Source organism: Rhinoderma darwinii, chromosome 10 (genome assembly GCF_050947455.1).
Source record: "Rhinoderma darwinii isolate aRhiDar2 chromosome 10, aRhiDar2.hap1, whole genome shotgun sequence".
NCBI classification, from domain to species: Eukaryota; Metazoa; Chordata; class Amphibia; order Anura; family Rhinodermatidae; genus Rhinoderma; species Rhinoderma darwinii.
In genome coordinates this window covers 93,663,602-93,684,908 of record NC_134696.1, presented here as the reverse complement: position 1 = coordinate 93,684,908, position 21,307 = coordinate 93,663,602, and the positions used below count along the sequence as shown (strand labels likewise).

The 21,307-nt window shown below is 43.6% G+C and overlaps 1 protein-coding gene and 1 long non-coding RNA gene across 3 annotated transcripts in view; one reads left to right on the top strand and one right to left on the bottom strand.

Annotated features, from left to right (window-relative positions):
- Positions 1–14,590, bottom strand: part of LOC142662225 (uncharacterized) — a 39,945-nt gene extending 25,355 nt beyond the window's left edge. Inside the window, exon 1 of the long non-coding RNA XR_012850891.1 lies at positions 14,507–14,590. This is a non-coding gene — a long non-coding RNA (uncharacterized LOC142662225). The remainder of the gene's footprint in view (positions 1–14,506) is intronic.
- The window catches only part of GSK3A (glycogen synthase kinase 3 alpha), a 28,962-nt gene continuing 18,733 nt past the window's right edge, over positions 11,079–21,307 (top strand). Inside the window, exon 1 of one of the 2 annotated variants that reach the window (XM_075840307.1) lies at positions 11,079–11,149. In XM_075840307.1, coding sequence (XP_075696422.1) covers positions 11,110–11,149 — 40 coding nt within the window. In that variant the 5' untranslated portion in view covers positions 11,079–11,109. Of the gene's footprint in view, positions 11,150–20,080; positions 20,489–21,307 lie in introns of those variants that run through there. The other variant, XM_075840306.1, reaches the window with a different exon arrangement.

The window sequence follows — 21,307 nt, the reverse complement described above, 5'->3', positions numbered from 1 at the left end:
GTTGTTCATTTGTGTCCATGTAAAAACTGCTCAAATGCCCAAAAAAACTTTTCAGCTGAAAATCAGTAATTTTCCGGCAGTTTTTTTTTTTATATTTTGCGTGTGATCATAGGGTTTTTTATTTTTGTTTTTCCCAAAATACCCCAACAATGTTTGATGGCTGGAGGTATAACTACCTTGACCCGCTCCAATCCGAAGAGCAGAAGTCCCATGCCTCCTGTTTGCACATGGTCCGTTAAACCTTCCAATCCAGGACACGTGGCTCTACTTTTGGTTCATGCACCCCCTCCCCCCCCCTTTTTTTAAATTTTTGTATCTCTTCCTCCTGAATTAAATGTGGTATCTTAAAAGGGAAGCGAACGACTTGCATCCTCAACGTCCCAGTAACACAACTCCCTGCAGATTCTACTTTTTTTTTTTTTTTTAAATCTCCAAAATATGTTTCGCTGAATTGGAGCTACTTTAAATTAATGAATTGAAAAATGCTTAAATAACATTTCACTAAATACCTTAATTACCAGGATGACCCCCCTTGCCATCTGAAGTCATTTACAGGAAATCAGGTGACCTAAACGGGATTGTACACTTTTCTGTAAAAAAAAAAAAAAGCTTGTCCCCGGGAATCTGGTCCATCGTTACGTCCGGACCTTCTTAGAAGTAGATGTCTGTATGGCCTTCCAGGTCCTATGTAGGACTCGCCTAGGAATAACATGGTGATAACGCAGGTACTGAAGTCCGATCAGGTTAGAATCCTCAAAGTTGTTTTTTTTTTTTGTCTTCCCCCTACAATGGTTGTAGTCTAATAAATTTGTGTCTTCCTATGATTCCATACACTGGTCTTCTGTCCGGATGTACGCATAGAAATGTTCGTGCTGAGCTCTCTGATGCATGAATAGAATTCCAGAATGTAAGTGAACACTGACACACAAACCAGTGAAAGCTGCATGTCAATAGTAATTGGCACTGTAATGACTACCACTTTTATACCTCCAAATATAGTTTTCACATTAGTATGTTATAGCAGATCACTAAGATGTGCCGTAACATAGTTCGCTCGGGATCTGACCTCTGGGACCGCCTCCACCGCACTCCCAGGACGAAGAAGCGACCGTTGATTACGACGGCGACACAACCCTATTAAAGTGAATGGGGGTTGTTGCCGTATCCTACCCTATTTGTATTATGAAACCTGCACCAATTCTGCAGTGTGTGAACTCGCCCATAGAGCCATCTATTTGGTGCAAATAATAGGATCGGATCATTACCCAAAGTTTTATTATTTTTCTTTATAAGGGGGAGACAGAAAAAAAAAAATCCTCTGCTGTAGTTAAATAAAAAACTGCTCTGTGTGAACACGCTGTTATCGGCCTTTCCGAAGACCTATAATTACACCTGCGTGACTGCACTCAGTCTCTCAGACCTTTCACATAAAACGTACAAGGCCATTTACTGAGAGGAGTGACGGCTGCATGACAGATGTCACCTTTGAGCCGCTGCGAGAGTAATGCATCGCTTGCTGTGGATTTTGCAACGTCTTCGAGAGAGGTATAGGTTCACAGATGGAATCCCTCTTCTACTGAACCCAACTTCGATCACCATAGTGGGGGCGTACATGAAAAAGACCGGGCCCGCTAGAAGAATTTCCAGATGGACCCCTTTCATTTGTTTGTTCATACCACCCACTACTCATGCTTTTAAGGTGAGAGGTCTCTGGTGGAAGCCTCCCCTGCTCTGGTTGCCCCCGTATTGGCAGCGTATGCAAAGAGGGACAGCCTTATCAACTTCCCTATACCCATTGGGTAACCCCCTCCCGAGTTTTGCCCCCATGCTGTCACATCGGTTTCTTCCATGAAATGTTCGCACTTGCTCGATTCAGTAGAAAGGAGAAGCGGGTGGCGGTTACGAGCGTTGTGGCCCTAATATACACCCTAGAATGTGGCCATATCACAGCCATGCAAAACGGGCAAGTGAAATACTTTATACCTAATAGGGGATCAAATCTCTGTCCCGTTAGTGGCAAATGGAATCTTTTCCCAAAAAGACTAAAGGGAAAAAGTTTTCCAAAAATTTTATAGAAAACCAATTTTGTAAAATTTTCCCGTATTGAACGACGTGCCTTTTAGTCCTACGTCGGATCGCCAGCTGGAGGATTCCTGTCGATATGTGCTTGGACCAAGCAGGGTCTCCAATATTGATCTGTCTGAGCCGGCGTGGAATTGGGTCACCATACGCTAAAGCAACAGTCCCCTTCCGTTACATTGAGGCCCATCCTGCTGTATTGAATCTCTACAGGACAGATCTTCTCCACAGCGACCTCTCGTAACCCAACCCTCTCCCTTCAGACGCTGCTCCAAATCCCACGACGGCCTCCCCCATGAGCGAGCGAGCGAGCGAGCTTATGCAACAATTACAGCATGTGCAGCTTTATCCAGGGCCTGTGGGAGACTGAAGTTCTTACTATCAAAACAAAGGGTGGTAAATGGCGGAGATGCTCTACCTGCCGTTAACCTGTTCACGAGCCGAGACTAGAAATTTGTATTACTGGTGATTCACAGAAGTCTGCAGGGTCCATTGTTTGATATCAATGGATAATTCAATGTATGCATCAGATGTTCGTTACCGGCAACACATGAGCTCTGGTAATAGGCTGTGATACATGTTTATAATTAATGGTGCTAAAAGTGTAACTCCGCACAAAAATTCCTAAAAATACCTAAGGTAGGCATTTAAAAAAAAAAAAAAAAGGTTATGAAATTGCCTTTTTTGATGAATGGTCGGGCACTGAGACCTCCCACCGATCGCTAAAACGAAGCAGCTGAAGTGCTCAGGGAAGCGCTGTGCCGCTTTTGTTTCTGATCGCCTTTTCTCAGACCGGTGTCTCAATAGAAAGTTTGAGTTCGTACACTTCTCTTGCTCGCGGAGTCTATCAGAAACGAAGTGGCACAGCCCTCACCCGAGCGCTTCTGCCGTTTCGTTTTAGTGATTAATGGAGGTCTCGGTGCTCGGATCCCCACCGATCAAACTTTGACATGTCGCTATGACATGTCAAAAGATTTTTAAAAGTTTAGTTACGGTTAAGGCTGCAGAATCTGTCATGGATTTTGCATCAAAAAGCTGTAATGATTGTGCTCAGGGTTTATAAAAAAAGGGAAAAAAACAAAACCTACTGCTGAAAAAATAATCTACTACTTTCTCTATATGCTGTGGAATTTTGCTGTGCAATGCAAAGGGTGAAATCATCCGCAAAATCTGCATGTGTAGATATTTTTTTTTCTGCTGCAGGGTTTTTCTGCTACATGTGAATATAGCCTTATACTGCCCCCTATGGGGAGAATGTAAAGTACTAGAATACTGACCTTTTACTACACAGCATTAACAACTATAATGCTACCCACTAGGGTCGAGGATGTAAGTACTTAAATATTGCCCTCCATGTACAATAATATAACTACTATAATACTGCCCCCTATATACAAGAATACAACTACTATAATACTGCACCTATATACAAGAATACAACTACTATAATACTGCTCCTATATACAAGAATATAACTACTATAATACTGCCCCTATATACAAGAATATAACTACTATAATACTGCCCCCTATATACAAGAATATAACTACTATAATACTGCTCCTATATACAAGAATATAACTACTATAATACTGCTTCCTATATACAAGAATATAACTACTATAATACTGCCCCCTATATACAAGAATATAACTACTATAATACTGCCCCCTATATACAAGAATATAACTACTATAATACTGCCCCCTATATACAAGAATATAACTACTATAATACTGCCTCCTATATACAAGAGTATAACTACTATAATACTGCTCCTATATACAAGAATATAACTACTATAATACTGCCCCTATATACAAGAATATAACTACTATAATACTGCCCCTATATACAAGAATATAACTACTATAATACTGCCCCTATATACAAGAATATAACTACTATAATACTGCCCCATATACAAGAATATAACTGCTATAATACTGCCCCTATGTACAAGAATACAACTACTATAATACTGCCCCTATGTACAAGAATACAACTACTATAATACTGCCCCTATGTACAAGAATACAACTACTATAATACTGCCCCTATGTACAAGAATACGACTACTATAATACTGCTCCTATGTACAAGAATACGACTACTATAATACTGCCCCTATGTACAAGAATACGACTACTATAATACTGCCCCCTATGTACAAGAATACGACTACTATAATACTGCCCCCCTATGTACAAGAATACGACTACTATGATACTGCCCCCTATGTACAAGAATACGACTACTATGATACTGCCCCCCTATGTACAAGAATACGACTACTATGATACTGCCCCCCTATGTACAAGAATACGACTACTATGATACTGCTCCCCTATGTACAAGAATACGACTACTATGATACTGCCCCCCTATGTACAAGAATACGACTACTATGATACTGCCCCCCTATGTACAAGAATACGACTACTATGATACTGCCCCCTATGTACAAGAATACGACTACTATGATACTGCCCCCCTATGTACAAGAATACGACTACTATGATACTGCCCCCTATGTACAAGAATACGACTACTATAATACTGCTCCCCTATGTACAAGAATACGACTACTATAATACTGCTCCCCTATGTACAAGAATACGAATACTATAATACTGCTCCCCTATGTACAAGAATACGACTACTATAATACTGCTCCCCTTTGTACAAGAATACGACTACTATAATACTGCTCCTATGTACAAGAATACGACTACTATAATACTGCTCCTATGTACAAGAATACGACTACTATAGTACTGCCTCCTATATACAAGAATATAACTACTATAATACTGCTCCCTACTTACAAGAATATAACTACTATAATATTGCCTCCTATATACAAGAATATAACTACTATAATACTGCCCCTATATACAAGAATACAACTACTATAATACTGCCCCTATATACAAGAATACAACTACTATAATACTGCCCCTATGTACAAGAATACAACTACTATAATACTGCCCCTATGTACAAGAATACAACTACTATAATACTGCCCCTATGTACAAGAATACAACTACTATAATACTGCTCCTATGTACAAGAATACAACTGCTATAATACTGCCCCTATGTACAAGAATGCAACTACTATAATACTGCCCCTATGTACAAGAATACAACTACTATAATACTGCCCCTATGTACAAGAATACAACTACTATAATACTGCTCCTATGTACAAGAATACAACTACTATAATACTGCCCCTATGTACAAGAATACAACTACTATAATACTGCCCCTATGTACAAGAATACAACTACTATAATACTGCCCCTATGTACAAGAATACAACTACTATAACACTGCCCCTATGTACAAGAATACAACTACTATAACACTGCCCCTATGTACAAGAATACAACTACTATAACACTGCCCCTATGTACAAGAATACAACTACTATAACACTGCTCCTATGTACAAGAATACAAGTACTATAACACTGCCCCTATGTACAAGAATACAACTACTATAACACTGCCCCTATGTACAAGAATACAACACTATAACACTGCTCCTATGTACAAGAATACAACTACTATAATACTGCTCCTATGTACAAGAATACAACTACTATAATACTGCCCCTATGTACAAGAATACAACTACTATAATACTGCTCCTATGTACAAGAATACAACTACTATAATACTGCTCCTATGTACAAGAATACGACTACTATAATACTGCCCCTATGTACAAGAATACGACTACTATAATACTGCCCCCCTATGTACAAGAATACGACTACTATGATACTGCCCCCCTATGTACAAGAATACGACTACTATGATACTGCCCCCCTATGTACAAGAATACGACTACTATGATACTGCCCCCCTATGTACAAGAATACGACTACTATGATACTGCCCCCCTATGTACAAGAATACGACTACTATGATACTGCCCCCCTATGTACAAGAATACGACTACTATGATACTGCCCCCCTATGTACAAGAATACGACTACTATGATACTGCCCCCCTATGTACAAGAATACGACTACTATACTGCCCCCCTATGTACAAGAATACGACTACTATAATACTGCTCCTATGTACAGTACAAGAATACGACTACTATAATACTGCTCCTATGTACAAGAATACGACTACTATAATACTGCTCCTATGTACAAGAATACGACTACTATAATACTGCTCCCCTATGTACAAGAATACGACTACTATAATACTGCTCCCCTATGTACAAGAATACGACTACTATAATACTGCTCCCCTATGTACAAGAATACGACTACTATAATACTGCTCCCATATGTACAAGAATACGACTACTATAATACTGCTCCCCTATGTACAAGAATACGACTACTATAATACTGCTCCCCTATGTACAAGAATACGACTACTATAATACTGCTCCCCTATGTACAAGAATACGACTACTATAATACTGCTCCCTATGTACAAGAATACAACTACTATAAGGGTATGTGCACACACACTAATTACGTCCGTATTTGACGGACGTATTTCGGCCGCAAGTACCGGACCGAACACCGTGCAGGGACGGACGTAATTAGTGTGTGTGCACATACCCTAATACTGCTCCCTATGTACAAGAATATAACTACTATAATACTACTCCTATATACAAGAATATAACTACTATAATAATGCCCCTATATACAAGAATATAACTACTATAATACTGCCTCCTATATACAAGAAAATAACTACTATAATACTGCCCCTATATACAAGAATATAACTACTATAATACTGCCCCCTATCTACAAGAATATAACTACTATAATACTGCTCCTATATACAAGAATATAACTACTATAATACTGCCCCTATATACAAGAATATAACTACTATAATACTGCCCCCTATCTACAAGAATATAACTACTATAATACTGCTCCTATATACAAGAATATAACTACTATAATACTGCCCCTATATACAAGAATATAACTACTATAATACTGCCCCCTATCTACAAGAATATAACTACTATAATACTGCTCCTATATACAAGAATACAACTTCTATAATACTGCCCCTATGGGGCAGAAAAGCCATTTTATGCTTTGATCGTATTTCCCAGCTGACCATAATATACAAACAACTCTTCCATTATACACCGATCAGCCATAACATTAAAGAGGATGTCTCAGAATCGACAATTATCACCTATCCAAAGGATAAGTAATAATTGTCTCATCGCTATAACCCCCACCAATTGCAACCCCCGCAATGAGGCGGAGCATGAATGGAGCAGTTGTCGAGCATGCGTGCACCGCTCCGTTCAATATCTATGTGACTAACGAAAACAACAGCGTAATGGACTCGGCTGTTTCCGTCATTCCTATAGACCTTGAATGGAGTGGCAGCGCACATGCTCGACCGCAGCTCCATTCAAAATTCTCCCCACAGCGGTCAAGCAGTTAGGTGGAACGGGGTGGGGGATTTGGGACCTTTGAGGGTGCTTATAATGAGCACCCCTAAACCATACATAGTTTTTCCACAAATTGCTATGGTTTTGTGGCCGCGTGTCCAGTACGGGTAAAGCACATGGGAAAACGCCGGCAATAATCCGGTAATACCTCACGATTCTCAGTCACACGGCAACTAACGTGGCTTTAACCGCATTGTGTATGGGCACCCTTAAACCACTGACAGGTGAAGTGAATAATAGCACCTGACAAGTGATGGGATGTATTCGACAAGTGAACCGTCAGTTCTTGAATTTGATGTGTCGGTAGCAGGAAAAATGGGCAAGTCTTAAAAGGCTTCATGCACATGAACATGTATTTGCATCCGCAATTCATCCACAAATATGTTACGGTCTGAAATTGCGGTCCGGCCTCAGTGAAATAAATGCACATCTTTTATGTGCATGGTCCGTGATTGGGGGCGGACCACGGATGACACTTCACGGGCTGCTTATGCCCTAGCCACGGACCGTGCACGTGGCTACGGCCGTGTGCATGAGGCCTTCGGATCAGAGCGACTGTGAGAAGGGCCAAATTGTGATGTTTCGACGACTGGGTCAGAGCATCTCCAAAATGTCAGGTCTTGTAGGGTGTTCCCGGTATGCAGTGGATAGTACCTACCAAAAGTGCTCCAAGAAAGAACAAGCAGTGACTGGCGACAGGGTCATGAGCCCCCAAAGCTTATTGATGTGGGTAGGGAGTGAAGGCTTGCCCGTCTAATCCGACCCCACAGGAGATCTACTGTAGGATAAACTGCGGAAAAAGTTACTGCTGAGTATGATAGAAAGATGGCAGAACACGCAGAGCATCGCAGCTTCCTGTATATGGGGCTGTGTAGCCGCAGAGCAGTCAGACCGCCCATGCTAACTCCTTTCCACTGCCGAAAGTCTCTATAATGGGCACGTGAGCATCTGAACTGGAGCAATGGAAGAAGGTGCCTGGTCTGATGACTCACAGGTTACATGATGTGGACGTCCGGGTGCGTATGTGTCGCTTACCTGGGGTAGAGATGGCACCAGGGTGCATTATGGGAAGAAGCCAGCGGAGGCAGTGTGATGATCTAGACAATGTTCTGCTGGGAAACCTTGGGTCTTGGCATTCATGTGGATGTGACACGTACCACCGACCTAAACATTGCTGCAGACAGGTACCCTCTTCGTGGCAGCGATATTTCCTGATGGCAGTGCCCTCTTTCAGCAGGATAATGCCCCCGCCACACTGCCAACATTGTTCAGGAATGGTCTGAGGAACATGACAAAGACTTTAAAGAGGCTCTGTCACCAGATTTTGCAACCCCTATCTGCTATTGCAGCAGATCGGCGCTGCAATGTAGATTACAGTAACGTTTTTATTTCTGCTGCAGAATCATCTGTAGCCTCTGGTGCCTATGTGTCCTCGCTCGTCTGACACGATGCAGGACCTGTGAGTGACGTCACAGCGTGATCTGGCAGAAGCTGGGCGTTCTGAAGAGAAGTGGATGATACTTCTCGTCAGAACGCCCAGCTAGTAAAAGTAGTAAAAACGCCCCGATGTACGCACATAATACACGCCCACTTGGACTTTTACTTTAAACACGCCCACTTGGACTTTTGCAAGCCTCATTTGCATAAATACAAAAATGGTCATAACTTGGCCAAAAATGCTCGTTTTTTAAAAATAAAAACGTTACTGTAATCTACATTGTAGCGCCGATCTGCTGCAATAGCAGATAGGGGTTGCAAAATCTGGTGACAGAGCCTCTTTAAGGTGATGACTTGTCTCCAAATTATCCAGATCTCAATCCGATCGATCATCTGTGGGATGTGCTGGAAAACGAAGTCCGATCCAGGGAGGCCACATCTCACAACTTACAGGATCTGCTGCCACGTCTTGTACCAGAACCACAGGAACCTTCAGAGTGCATGCCTCAAAGGGTCAGAGCTGTTTTGGTGACACGAGGGCGACCTTCACAATATTAGACAGGTGGTAATAATGTTATGGCTGATAGTTGTATAGTCCAGCTGCTCATGAAAATAAATGAGAAGCTATCACTGCCCCCCTACATTTCCAGCATTGTGGGCTAAGTGTAAACATATACTTCTAAGGGTCCTTTTACACCGGCCAATATTGGCCGTAAAAACGAGCGCCGATCAATGGGACATCTCTTTGATCGGTACTCGTTTGCTCCTTTCACAAGGAGCTAGTATGGGCACGAACGATTAATTAGATCGCTCGTCCTACATTTCTATCACATCGCCAGCACGTCACATTTGCTCGTTCATCGGCAATACATCAATGATCGGGAACGAGCATTCATATGAGCGCTTGTTTGCCCGATCACTGGCCCATGTAAAAGGGCCATAAATTATTGTTAGAGTATGGCTGATAACACGGAACAGTTAATTATTATCTATCCGGTGGATAAGTGATTGTCTGGGACAACCCTCTATCCAATGCACTCTAATAGACAGGAGGCAGATGTCTTTAGGATGACAGCAGGCCCCCTACCTACTGTGCCCCTGTGCAACTGCACAGGTGGGCACATATAGTATGTCTGCTGATGTCGTCAATGGGTTCCATTGGCCGCCGGTGGTGTCCGTGTTGCAATGAAACCGTTGAGTCCGGTATTCCCTAGTTCTGCTCCTCCGACGGAGCAGAACAACGGAATGTTCTGATGGAGATGTGAACAGGGCCTGAATGGAGTTTTCCTGCAGCAACAACATGGATTCTGCAAGTTCCATTCAAATGAGTGGAACTGATTTCGCTTACATTTCCGTAACATAATCTGTCACGTATGACTGCAGCTTTCCGATCCATAAGATTCACTTTTTGCTTAAAGAGTAACTGCACTTTCAGAAAACTTTTGTCATGTCATAGAGACATATCAGAAGTTTTTATAGGTGGGGGTTCGGGTGCTAAAACCCCCACCCTCGTATAAGCGTCCTGCACCTTCGGCTGTGATTGGCGCTCCTTGTCAGGCTGAAGACGGGCTCGTATAGAACGTCTATGAGACGAGGAGCGCCGATCAACACCAAAGATACAGAGTACTGAGCTGGGCACTTCTTCACCGTCGTTTTAGCGACAGTGGGGGTCTCAGCAACCGGCCCCACACTGATCAAAACTTCTGATATGTCTCTATGACATATCAAAAGTTTTTTGAAAACACAGTTACTCTTTAATAGGAGCAGCAATTTGCCAATTGTATTATATGAACTAGCGAATCCGGCAAAAATAATCACTCATTTTCAATAGTGGTTAGTTAAGACGCTCATCTCCTCAAAGAGACACTAATACCTCACTTGATAAGGTCTGGAGAACAAATATATTTAATAAATACTATGAAGTGAAACTTTAAAAAAATGTCTCCGGTTTGGGGGACAAACTTGTGCCTGCACCTTTAACTCTAGTAACGGAATTCCACATAACATCAGTGTCATGTGTCTTCCGTTAGCAGCAGTGGCTGCGCGATGCATGACGGGACCTGTAGTTCTCGTCGTCTACATAAAGACCTGCCTAATGCTCCCGGAAGAGGAACAGAGATCATGTTTGTCCAACAGAGATACCGGGGGAAGAGGCCACACCGTAAGTGTAACACCGCTGAGACGTGCCGGGCTCAGTCCGTGTATGTGTAACGCCTCACGGTGGTACGCGTATATTGAATGGCCTTCAGAGAGGTCACCACTCTATGTTGGGTGTAGTAAGATGGTGAATGCAGACTTCCGGGTGTACGTAGACACGTGTAATAGTGGGTGTAGTAAGATGGTGGCGTGCTTTCTTTTGTTTTAGTGATAGAGATGACAAAATGACGTTTTATTTCATTCGTGTTTTTGAGGATTAAGACTAAACTCGTGAGGGGATTGTGTGCTAGAGATTTATTTTTTATATCTATACAGGGATCTATGTATAGTAGCATATATTCCGGAAAAGAACTGCACACTGCTGTATCCCTGCCGTGTCCGCACTACAAAAACTGGGAAAATGTCTCAAAACTGGTGCAAAGGCAAAGTGGAGCAGTTCCCATAGAAACCAATCAGGTGATTGCTTTCAACTACAAGTGCCTCATAATGAATAGTGAAATATGATTGGTTGCTTCGGACCATTACTACATTTTTTCCTTGAACCAGTTTTTATTAAAAGGGTTATTCGGGTTGTTAAATTTTATAACGGCCCAAAAAAAAGTACTCTCCTATTCTTTCTCCTGGCGCTCCGGCGGTACTCCCGGCGTTTGTCTACACGCGGGCAGCATGAGGGTGCAGCGAGGAGGAATGGGGCATTCAGGACATGTTCTCAGCTGTCACTTCATGTCCTCCACTAGATTTTCTTTTTAATGGTTTACAATTTAAAAGATATCCCTGACTCAACCGGATGTGACCTAGAGTGGCTTCACACGCAGCGGTTTCAAGAAAAAAAAACGGGTGTTTTTTGTGGCGAAAAAAAAACCCGCTGCGGCCACATGTCCGCTTTTCGTAAACGCTAAAACTTGGAACCGACCAAAAACATTGCGTTTTTTTTTTTCGTCGTAGTGCCGTTTTTTCAAAATCATCGAAAGGGTTAGTGCAGTGTTTTTCTCCCATAGACCTCCATAGGACTTTTCCTCTTCAAAAAAAACTACACATGGACACCTATAAAGTCATGAGCGCTAGACCGAAGAAATGCAATAAAAATCAATACGTAAAAACCGGATAGGAAAAAATGCAACGTTCTGAATCAATACATAAAAACCTGCCGGCCTCTCCTATTTGCAGCTCGCCCACCCTACTATTATTATAACATTGACTACAGGTCTGGTGGAATGCTCCTCTTCCTTACGCCCACTTCCGTTTTTTCCTTCAGGGTGCTATCTGTTTTTGTCACTGACCGCACCCTGAACCCATTCATTTCAATGGGCCCATCCGCACTTCCGTTATTTTGACGGATCCGTTGTTCCCTTCCGTCAAAAGTAGAGCGTGTCCTGCTTTGGTCAGTGATTCCGTGACCGTGAGGCTCATAGAAGTCAACGGGTCCGTCAAAAAAAGGCTTCCGTGTGCCGTCCGTTTTTGACGGATGCGTTGCCCTAGCAACGGCAGGGCGTGCCCACGTTCACAGACTGGGACATGTGACAAGTTCAAATAAAGTTCAATATCTCCTGTTTTCTTGACGGAAACACGGAAGCGAAACCGAAGCACAACGTTAGTTTAAAACGGAAACACGGATCGGACGCTGAGTCCACAAAACGGACACACGGATCCATGAGGAACGGCCGTGAAAACAGGGATGGAAGTGTGTATGAGGCCTTATAGGCCTCATTACCACTTCAGTTATTTTCTTCAGGGTCACGTAAAATAAAATCCACAATCGGAAAACGCGATACTTGCACCAAAAAAAGCCATAAACGCGTGTACCATTTTACGTAAAAAAAACAAAAAACTGAGTGGCGAACGTGAGGTGACCACCGTGTCACACGCGGCAGATTACTCTCCCTACAGATGCCCAAATGCTACAGATCTACGACCGGCACGTCTATGACGTAAGAAATGGAAAAAACTAAGCGTAAAAGTGTCCACTCTAGTATCCGTTGTGGCGTTTTGATATGTTTTATGCGCGCTTTCAGTGTTTTTTTGGGCGTGTAATTGGGATTAGAAATTAGGTGCGTTTTTGGCGCGCTTAATGTGCCAAAGAATTGACCTGACGCTGCTTTTTTTTTTTTTTAAGCTGTGTTTTTTAAACTTGCGTCGTATGCCCTAACGGTGCAGCTTTCTCATTGATGTTAATGGGAAGCGCTTAAATGTGTTTCGTGCCGAAAAACAGGTCAAATACACGGCGTGTGAACGGGGCCTTAGGTTGGATTGTTACTTTTGATTTGGCAGCGAGATACTCACAGGGTGGTGATGTGCCTGCGGGCAGATTTTAATTACAAATGATCGGTATTCACTGCGTGGGCTTTGACTTTATACCACGCGGCCTTTGATTGGCTGCGTTTCAGGTGGTGATTTCACAATCTGGTCCTTTGAATTACAGTTGCTCATTAATGACACGGTTACTGGTTTACAAGTCAACTCCGTTCTGTCAAGTCCAGGCTGCCATTGTGCTGGCTGTGAGGATCGCTTTTTGGGACATTATGATTAAGGCGAAGTTCACACTAGCGTTCGTATACGTTTACCTCTTCCGTCAGAGGACGACAGGATCGAAAGATTAAAAACGGAAAGCGACGGTTCCGTTAGAATTACCATTTGTTTCAATGGTAATTCTTTTGTTTCAGTTGCTTTCCGTTTAATTCCGTTCGCTAGGTTTCCATTTAGTTTTTTTTTTTTTTTTTACGGAAGCAAAAGTGGCGTCTGCAGAACTTTTGTTTCCGTGGTGAAAAAAAGGGAAACCTAGTGACGAGACAAAAGGAAAGCAACTGAAACAAAGGAGTTACCATTGAAATAAATGGTAATTCTAACGGAACCGTCGCTTTCCGTTTTTAATGTTTCGATCCTCTCGTCCTCTGACGGAACAGAGGTAAACGTATACGAACGCTAGTGTGAAAGATGCCTAAACTGAGACCTTTACTGGGGATTAGATTATATGTGTATTATGGGGACAACGGGAGGTGATGGGATTATACATGTAGAGTGATGGGGAGAATGGTTTGTGGGGACTGGGGTGTGACTTTTTATCCTGGAGGCCAATTGTTCTCTATTTTAGGGTGTGATTTGAGCTGGGTTAGAAAAACAATGACTAAAATCTGCTGTCTCTCCGTCTGTTAAACTACAACTCCCAGCATGCCCTAAATATTTTAAGAGATGAATGATGGGAAACCATTCATAATGGGTTCATTAGCATTACTAAATTTGGTTGTAAATAACTGGAACAGAAGGAATGTGTATAGATTTCCGGTTACAATATTTATACATCATGCAAACTGTCCTCTTCATTGTAATTATGCATTTGGCCAGCAGAGGTCAGCACTGTACATACCATTTTATCATACGACGACCTCAAACTCGTCTGTCCAGGTCTTGTCCACCATGTTTTTGGTTGTTTTGGTATTTTTTTTTTGTGGGTGTGGGCGGGGGGGGGGGGGGGTGCCTAAGCCTGCTGATGGTCCATACTGTTAAATGAAGAGGCAAAAAATTAATATAAAATTAAAACCTTGTTCACACTGTTAATGAAAACTGCAGTTATGTGAGTTTTTACAGCTGCATGCCTTGTCGGTGTCGTTTTGCGGTGTCTCTCCTTCCATTGAAATCTATAGGTGATCCTTGTAATGTATGGACATGCCTGGTCATCCAAAGGGAGGGTGGTCCTTTGCAGCGACTATCCACCCTGGCTAATACAGGGGTGGGAGTGGGGTCCCTGTTCGCTTTATTTACTTAAAGGTATGTCCCGGTTTAAAAAGCTCAAACCCCCTACGGTAAATTGTGGTGTTGAGGGTGTATTCACACGGTGCGGTTTTGCTGCGTTTTTCTTTTTCTGCCGCGTGGCCAAAAACCGCATGTGGTTTTTTTACAGCGATTTGCGGTTCTTTTGCAAATCTCTGCAAATTACATGCGTGTTCCGTTGTGCTTTTTGACTGCTCGGACAAAACTGCGGCAAAACCGCACCGTGTGATTACTATAAAGCCACAGAAGGAAGTGGCTACAAAGAGTCTCTTGTTTTGAAGGACTCCTCATGTCCGTGAATTACACGGACATCCCTCTAATTTCAATATGTTAGGCCCCATGCACACGACCGTAAAAAAAAAAAACCTGTAATACGGTACGCAATTACGGTTCTATTCTATACTTTTGTATGGGAGCACAGCCCGAAAATGCGGCCATTGGCGGACAACTAAACTAACAATCAGCAGGATAGTGAGTGCAGCTCTGGAGTATAATACAGAATATAACTCAGGATCAGTACAGGATAAGTAATGTAATGTATGTACACAGTGACTCCACCAGCAGAATAGTGAGTGCAGCTCTGGAGTATAATACAGGATATAACTCAGGATCAGTACAGGATAAGTAATGTAATGCATGTACACAGTGACACCACCAGCAGAATAGTGAGTGCTGCTCTGGAGTATAATACAGGATGTAACTCAGGATCAGTACAGGATAAGTAATGTAATGCATGTACACAGTGACACCACCAGCAGAATAGTGAGTGCTGCTCTGGAGTATAATACAGGATGTAACTCAGGATCAGTACAGGATAAGCAATGTAATGTATGTACACAGTGACCCCACCAGCAGAATAGTGAGTGCTGCTCTGGAGTATAATACAGGATGTAACTCAGGATCAGTACAGGATAAGTAATGTAATGTATGTACACAGTGACTCCACCAGCAGAATAGTGAGTGCAGCTCTGGAGTATAATACAGGATGTAACTCAGGATCAGTACAGGATAAGTAATGTAATGCATGTACACAGTGACACCACCAGCAGAATAGTGAGTGCAGCTCTGGAGTATAATACAGGATGTAACTCAGGATCAGTACAGGATAAGTAATGTAATGTACACAGTGACTCCACCAGCAGAATAGTGAGTGCAGCTCTGTAGTATAATACAGGATGTAACTCAGGATCAGTACAGGATAAGTAATGTAATGTATGTACACAGTGACTCCACCAGCAGAATAGTGAGTGCAGCTCTGGAGTATAATACAGGATATAACTCAGGATCAGTACAAGATAAGTAATGTAATGTATGTACACAGTGACTCCACCAGCAGAATAGTGAGTGCAGCTCTGGAGTATAATACAGGATGTAACTCAGGATCAGTACAGGATAAGTAATGTATGTACACAGTGACTCCAGAGCTGCACTCACTATTCTGCTGGTGGAGTCACTGTGTACATACATTACTTATCCTGTACTGATCCTGAGTTACATCCTGTATTATACTCCAGAGCTGCACTCACTATTCTGCTGGTGGAGTCACTGTGTACATACATTACATTACTTATCCTGTACTGATCCTGAGTTACATCCTGTATTATACTCCAGAGCTGCACTCACTATTCTGCTGGTGGAGTATAATACAGGATGTAACTCAGGATCAGTACAGGATAAGTAATGTCATGTATGTACACAGTGACTCCACCAGCAGAATAGTGAGTGCAGCTCTGGAGTATAATACATGATATAACTCAGGATCAGTACAGGATAAGTAATGTAGTCTATGTACACAGTGACTCCACCAGCAGAATAGTGAGTGCAGCTCTGGAGTATAATACAGGATATAACTCAGGATCAGTACAGGATAAGTAATGTATGTACACAGTGACTCCACCAGCAGAATAGTGAGTGCAGCTCTGGAGTATAATACAGGAAGTAACTCAGGATCAGTACAGGATAAGTAATGTAATATCTATAAACTGTAAAATGGCCTTTAGGTTATACACGGAGTATCTAGATGTTGTTGGTTCCGTGATAATTATTAGAATGAAGGGAAGTTGAACAGGAAACAGAAGGGGAAAATGTCAGTATGAAGTGGTTCAGCCTTGGTCGGAGGTCTCGCTCCACAAGCCCTCACAGACATCACACAATGTGAATAGTTTTGGTTCACCGCTTCCGCCAAACCTTCACATGTTTTGGATATGCCCCTCATTGTAGCTGCTCGCGTGCGGTGAGATTCGGATACCCAAGTCTTCGTGCTGATGTGAAATGATGGAGCACGTTCACAACTGCAGGAGTTTTCCTAAGTAATGTTTTACCACCTTATGATGGTTCTCACAGAAAAGTATTGGAAGAATATATCTAATGATATTAATTAAAGGGGAACTCCTGTAAATGTGTCCTATTGGGGCGCTTCCAAGAAATTAGCAGCTATCAGAATATTCTCAGATCGCTTTCTCGGTACTAATGACAGCCAGATAACCACGCTACATCTCCATGCTTTTAGGCCAGGTCAACACTGGATGGAAATGCTGCGAAGATCGCAGCGCTTTACAGTACCAGCCAAGTGGATGAGATTTGAACAAATATCCACATGCTGCGGAACGTTTTCTGTACGGAAATCTGAGCATGCTGCGGTTTTTCCAGTCTTACGCGTGCTTAATCTGTTCTGGATATCGCCCTTTTCAACGCACAATGTAGGGGTGAATCCGTGGCGAAATGCGTTGTATATGACCGGAGATCTGTCGATGTTACTCACACTTATCTCATTGTCCTATAGGACAGGCAATGACTGTCACATGACTTCATGCCGTGGTTTCCTTTCAATTTTGGAAAACCAAAGATGGGGGAACTTTTCTTGATCTTAGGCCTCCTTCACGTTGCGTTATTGGCTTCCGCCTGAGGTCTACTTCTGGAGGATTCCTGACGTGTACCTCTGACAGGAGCTGCAATGTATCCCGCTGTACAGGCATACAGTGGCATATGCTGCCCTAACACCCGCGATCCCCTCTGATCCCCACACACAGCGCTTTCTGATGCTCTGCTTGGGGGCTTCCGGCCTTGGGAAAGGTCCTGACTTTGCGCCAATGGACCGTTACGCCATTGGAGCTCCTCCGCACACGTTCAGTGGACCGTTACGCCGTTGGAGCTCCATGACACACGTTCAGTGGACCGTTCCGTCATTGAGCTCCTCGACACATGTTCAGTGGACCGTTACGTCATTGGAGCTCCTCGACACACGTTCAGTGGACCGTTCCGTCATTGAGCTCCTCGACACACGTTCAGTGGACCGTTCCGTCATTGAGCTCCTCGACACACGTTCAGTGGACCGTTCCGTCATTGAGCTCCTCGACACACGTTCAGTGGACCATTCCGTCATTGGAGCTCCTCGACACACGTTCAGTGGACCGTTCCGTCATTGAGCTCCTTGACACACGTTCAGTGGACCGTTACGTCCATTGGAGCTCCTCGACATGTTCAGTGGACCGTTCCGTCATTGAGCTCCTCGACACACGTTCAGTGGACCGTTCCATCATTGAGCTCCTCGACACATGTTCAGTGGACCGTTCCGTCATTGGAGCTCCTCGACATGTTCAGTGGACCGTTCCGTTATTGAGCTCCTCGACACACGTTCAGTGGACCGTTCCGTCATTGAGCTCCTCGACACACATTCAGTGGACCGTTCCGTCATTGAGCTCGACACACGTTCAGTGGACCGTTCCGTCATTGAGCTGCTCGACACACGTTCAGTGGACCGTTCCGTCATTGAGCTCCTCGACACACGTTCAGTGGACCGTTCCGTCATTGAGCTCCTCGACACACGTTCAGTGGACCGTTCCATCATTGAGCTCCTCGACACATGTTCAGTGGACCGTTCCGTCATTGGAGCTCCTCGACATGTTCAGTGGACCGTTCCGTTATTGAGCTCCTCGACACACGTTCAGTGGACCGTTCCGTCATTGAGCTCCTCGACACACGTTCAGTGGACCGTTCCGTCATTGAACTCCTCGACACACGTTCAGTGGACCGTTCCGTCATTGAGCTCCTCGACACACGTTCAGTGGACCGTTCCATCATTGGAGCTCCTCCGCACATGTTCAGCGTATAACTGTGACTAAAGCCGTACAGAGGCATCCGTCACCATAGGCTACCTATCCGGGATCCCACAGCATGGCATTGTCTACTACGCGATTCCATCCTTAAAGTATACCGTTGACTGATCGATGCCAAAGGGACATATTTTTGGCCTCGGTCGGGCTAATGAAGCCTGTTAACGCAATCATGGGCCAACATATGTTCGACTGAAATTTTATATTGGTTATGTCAACCAATACCTGCCCTCCAGTAATTTATCCATATCCTGTTTTATTGATCTATGGTGCTGGTATGCTCCAAATACTCCTGAGGTTTATTGCCAAACTCAATTACAAGGTGGCCTCATCTTTCCTGGCACGCATACGATAGATCGTTCTTTTAAGATGGGGGAGACCTACTCGTATACATATGTGAGCAAGTCTCCCTCTCCCATCTCACCCCCTCCCCTGTGTCTTCTTTCCAAGCCTCGTATGGGAACCAAGGTCAAAGATGACTTTCTTATTCACTACAAAAGAAACAAGATGGAGACTCCAGACAAGATGGCCGCTGCACAAAATGGACGTCTTTATCTGCTACGTCGGGAGTTTTTCCGACGTACACGATAAACATAGGGCAGAAACGTGTTATGTAGGGGCCTTATGCAGTCTTATCATTAGAACTTGAACTAAAAAATTTTAAATATTCACGATGTTGCTTAGCAACGCCTAAAATATAAAGGTTTTTTTTTTCTTTTGAAAATGTTTGTATCATTTGGTTGCCATGACTTCGTCTGCAGTTTGCTTTTTAATAGCAGTATTTATTTCCCGCGATATTTTTTTTCTTTTGCTTTTCCGCCCAAATTAACAATGTCGGCGTTGACCCCGCCCATCATAACGCTTTCGCCACGCCCATTCTCCAATGCGTCGCATCGTTTGTCATAAGTTTCATTACGTTTTTCTTACATGGTTCTTTGTCTGCCGCGCTGTGTTCTGGGTAGTGTAGTTACTCCATTAACGTAATGACGCCCCAACGCGACGTGACGTCCCGGCATGCACGTCGTTTTCTCAAAGCCCTCTGGGAGTTGTAGTTTCATTTTGTCACCTCTATACTCGTCTCCTGAGCGTACGTGCACTCGGGCTCCCGGTGTGCTTTGCGTCTCAAGCCTTCTTCCCCCACCGCGGGGTACGCCGGTTATTGTGGTCCAGGGAGGTGTTTCTTGTGATTGGTGGAAGCAAGGTACGGACTCTGTTTCCCAGAGAGCTAAGCGAAGCGGCCTGGAGCCCCGGGGGCTGAGTGTGTGTGGCGGCCGCGGGGAGGGAGCCGCCGAGCCCGGCCACCATTCAGCGTTTGTACGCTTCGCTCCTCAGCATGAGCGGCGTCAACCGGACCCGGAGCGACGTCTTCGGTGACCAAGTTCCGTCTGGAGCTGCCAAGGGTCCCGGGGGAGCTACGGGGGGCGCCTCCTCTGTGCCTGCGGGCTTCAGCGCCACCAAACTGGGCAGTGAGTATCTGAGGCTGGGGGAAGGATAACATGGCGGCGGGAGTTGGGAGTTTTAGGGAGTCTCGGTTCTATACTGGGATGTTAGTGGATTATATCGTCCTCGTATAACTCCTGAGGTGTGTAATATGCTTATAATGTACTGTAGATTATAATCCTATAGTAAGACGTGTATAGGAAAGTTCCTGCCTGCCACCTCTGGAGACCCAGGGCCTGTATTTAGCCAAGACCCCAATCCGGGCAGAGCAGCGGGCATCTCATGCCAGGACACATATTTGGCACCTTAATAAATGACTGTTGTATAATCTCCAGCGTGAATTATAATAGTTGTGTCCAGATCTCTCCAGGGTTATAATACAAATCAAGTATCGCTTCATTAAATATTCACACCCGGGGTCTTGTCATTTTTAATTTTAATTTTTTTTTTTCTTTCCCTTCAAAATGATTCCAGTCTAAGCCAGAAGTCTGAAGATTTCTGTTCCACGTGTGAATTAATTCTGACAGCCGCCACGATCTGTCGTCGGGGTCTAAAATTGCTACGTAAATAAAAAGTGACCTCCGCAAAAACTTTTTGTCGGATCTGGAGAATTCCTTTAAATGGGTTAATGGGATCGGACGACCTTTCTATTCCGGTGTGGTATTAGAGTGAAGGGGGTAACTAGTTTGAGACCCCCTAATATTAACCAAGACCTTCCTGTGTAGAAGTAAAAGTAACTTTTAGTCATTTCGAAGTTACAAGAATTTGGGTAAGGGGGGTTCCAATTTTTTTTTTTTTGTATTTTTGACAATTCCCGATTGACATCTGTGAGTAATTCGGGGTCT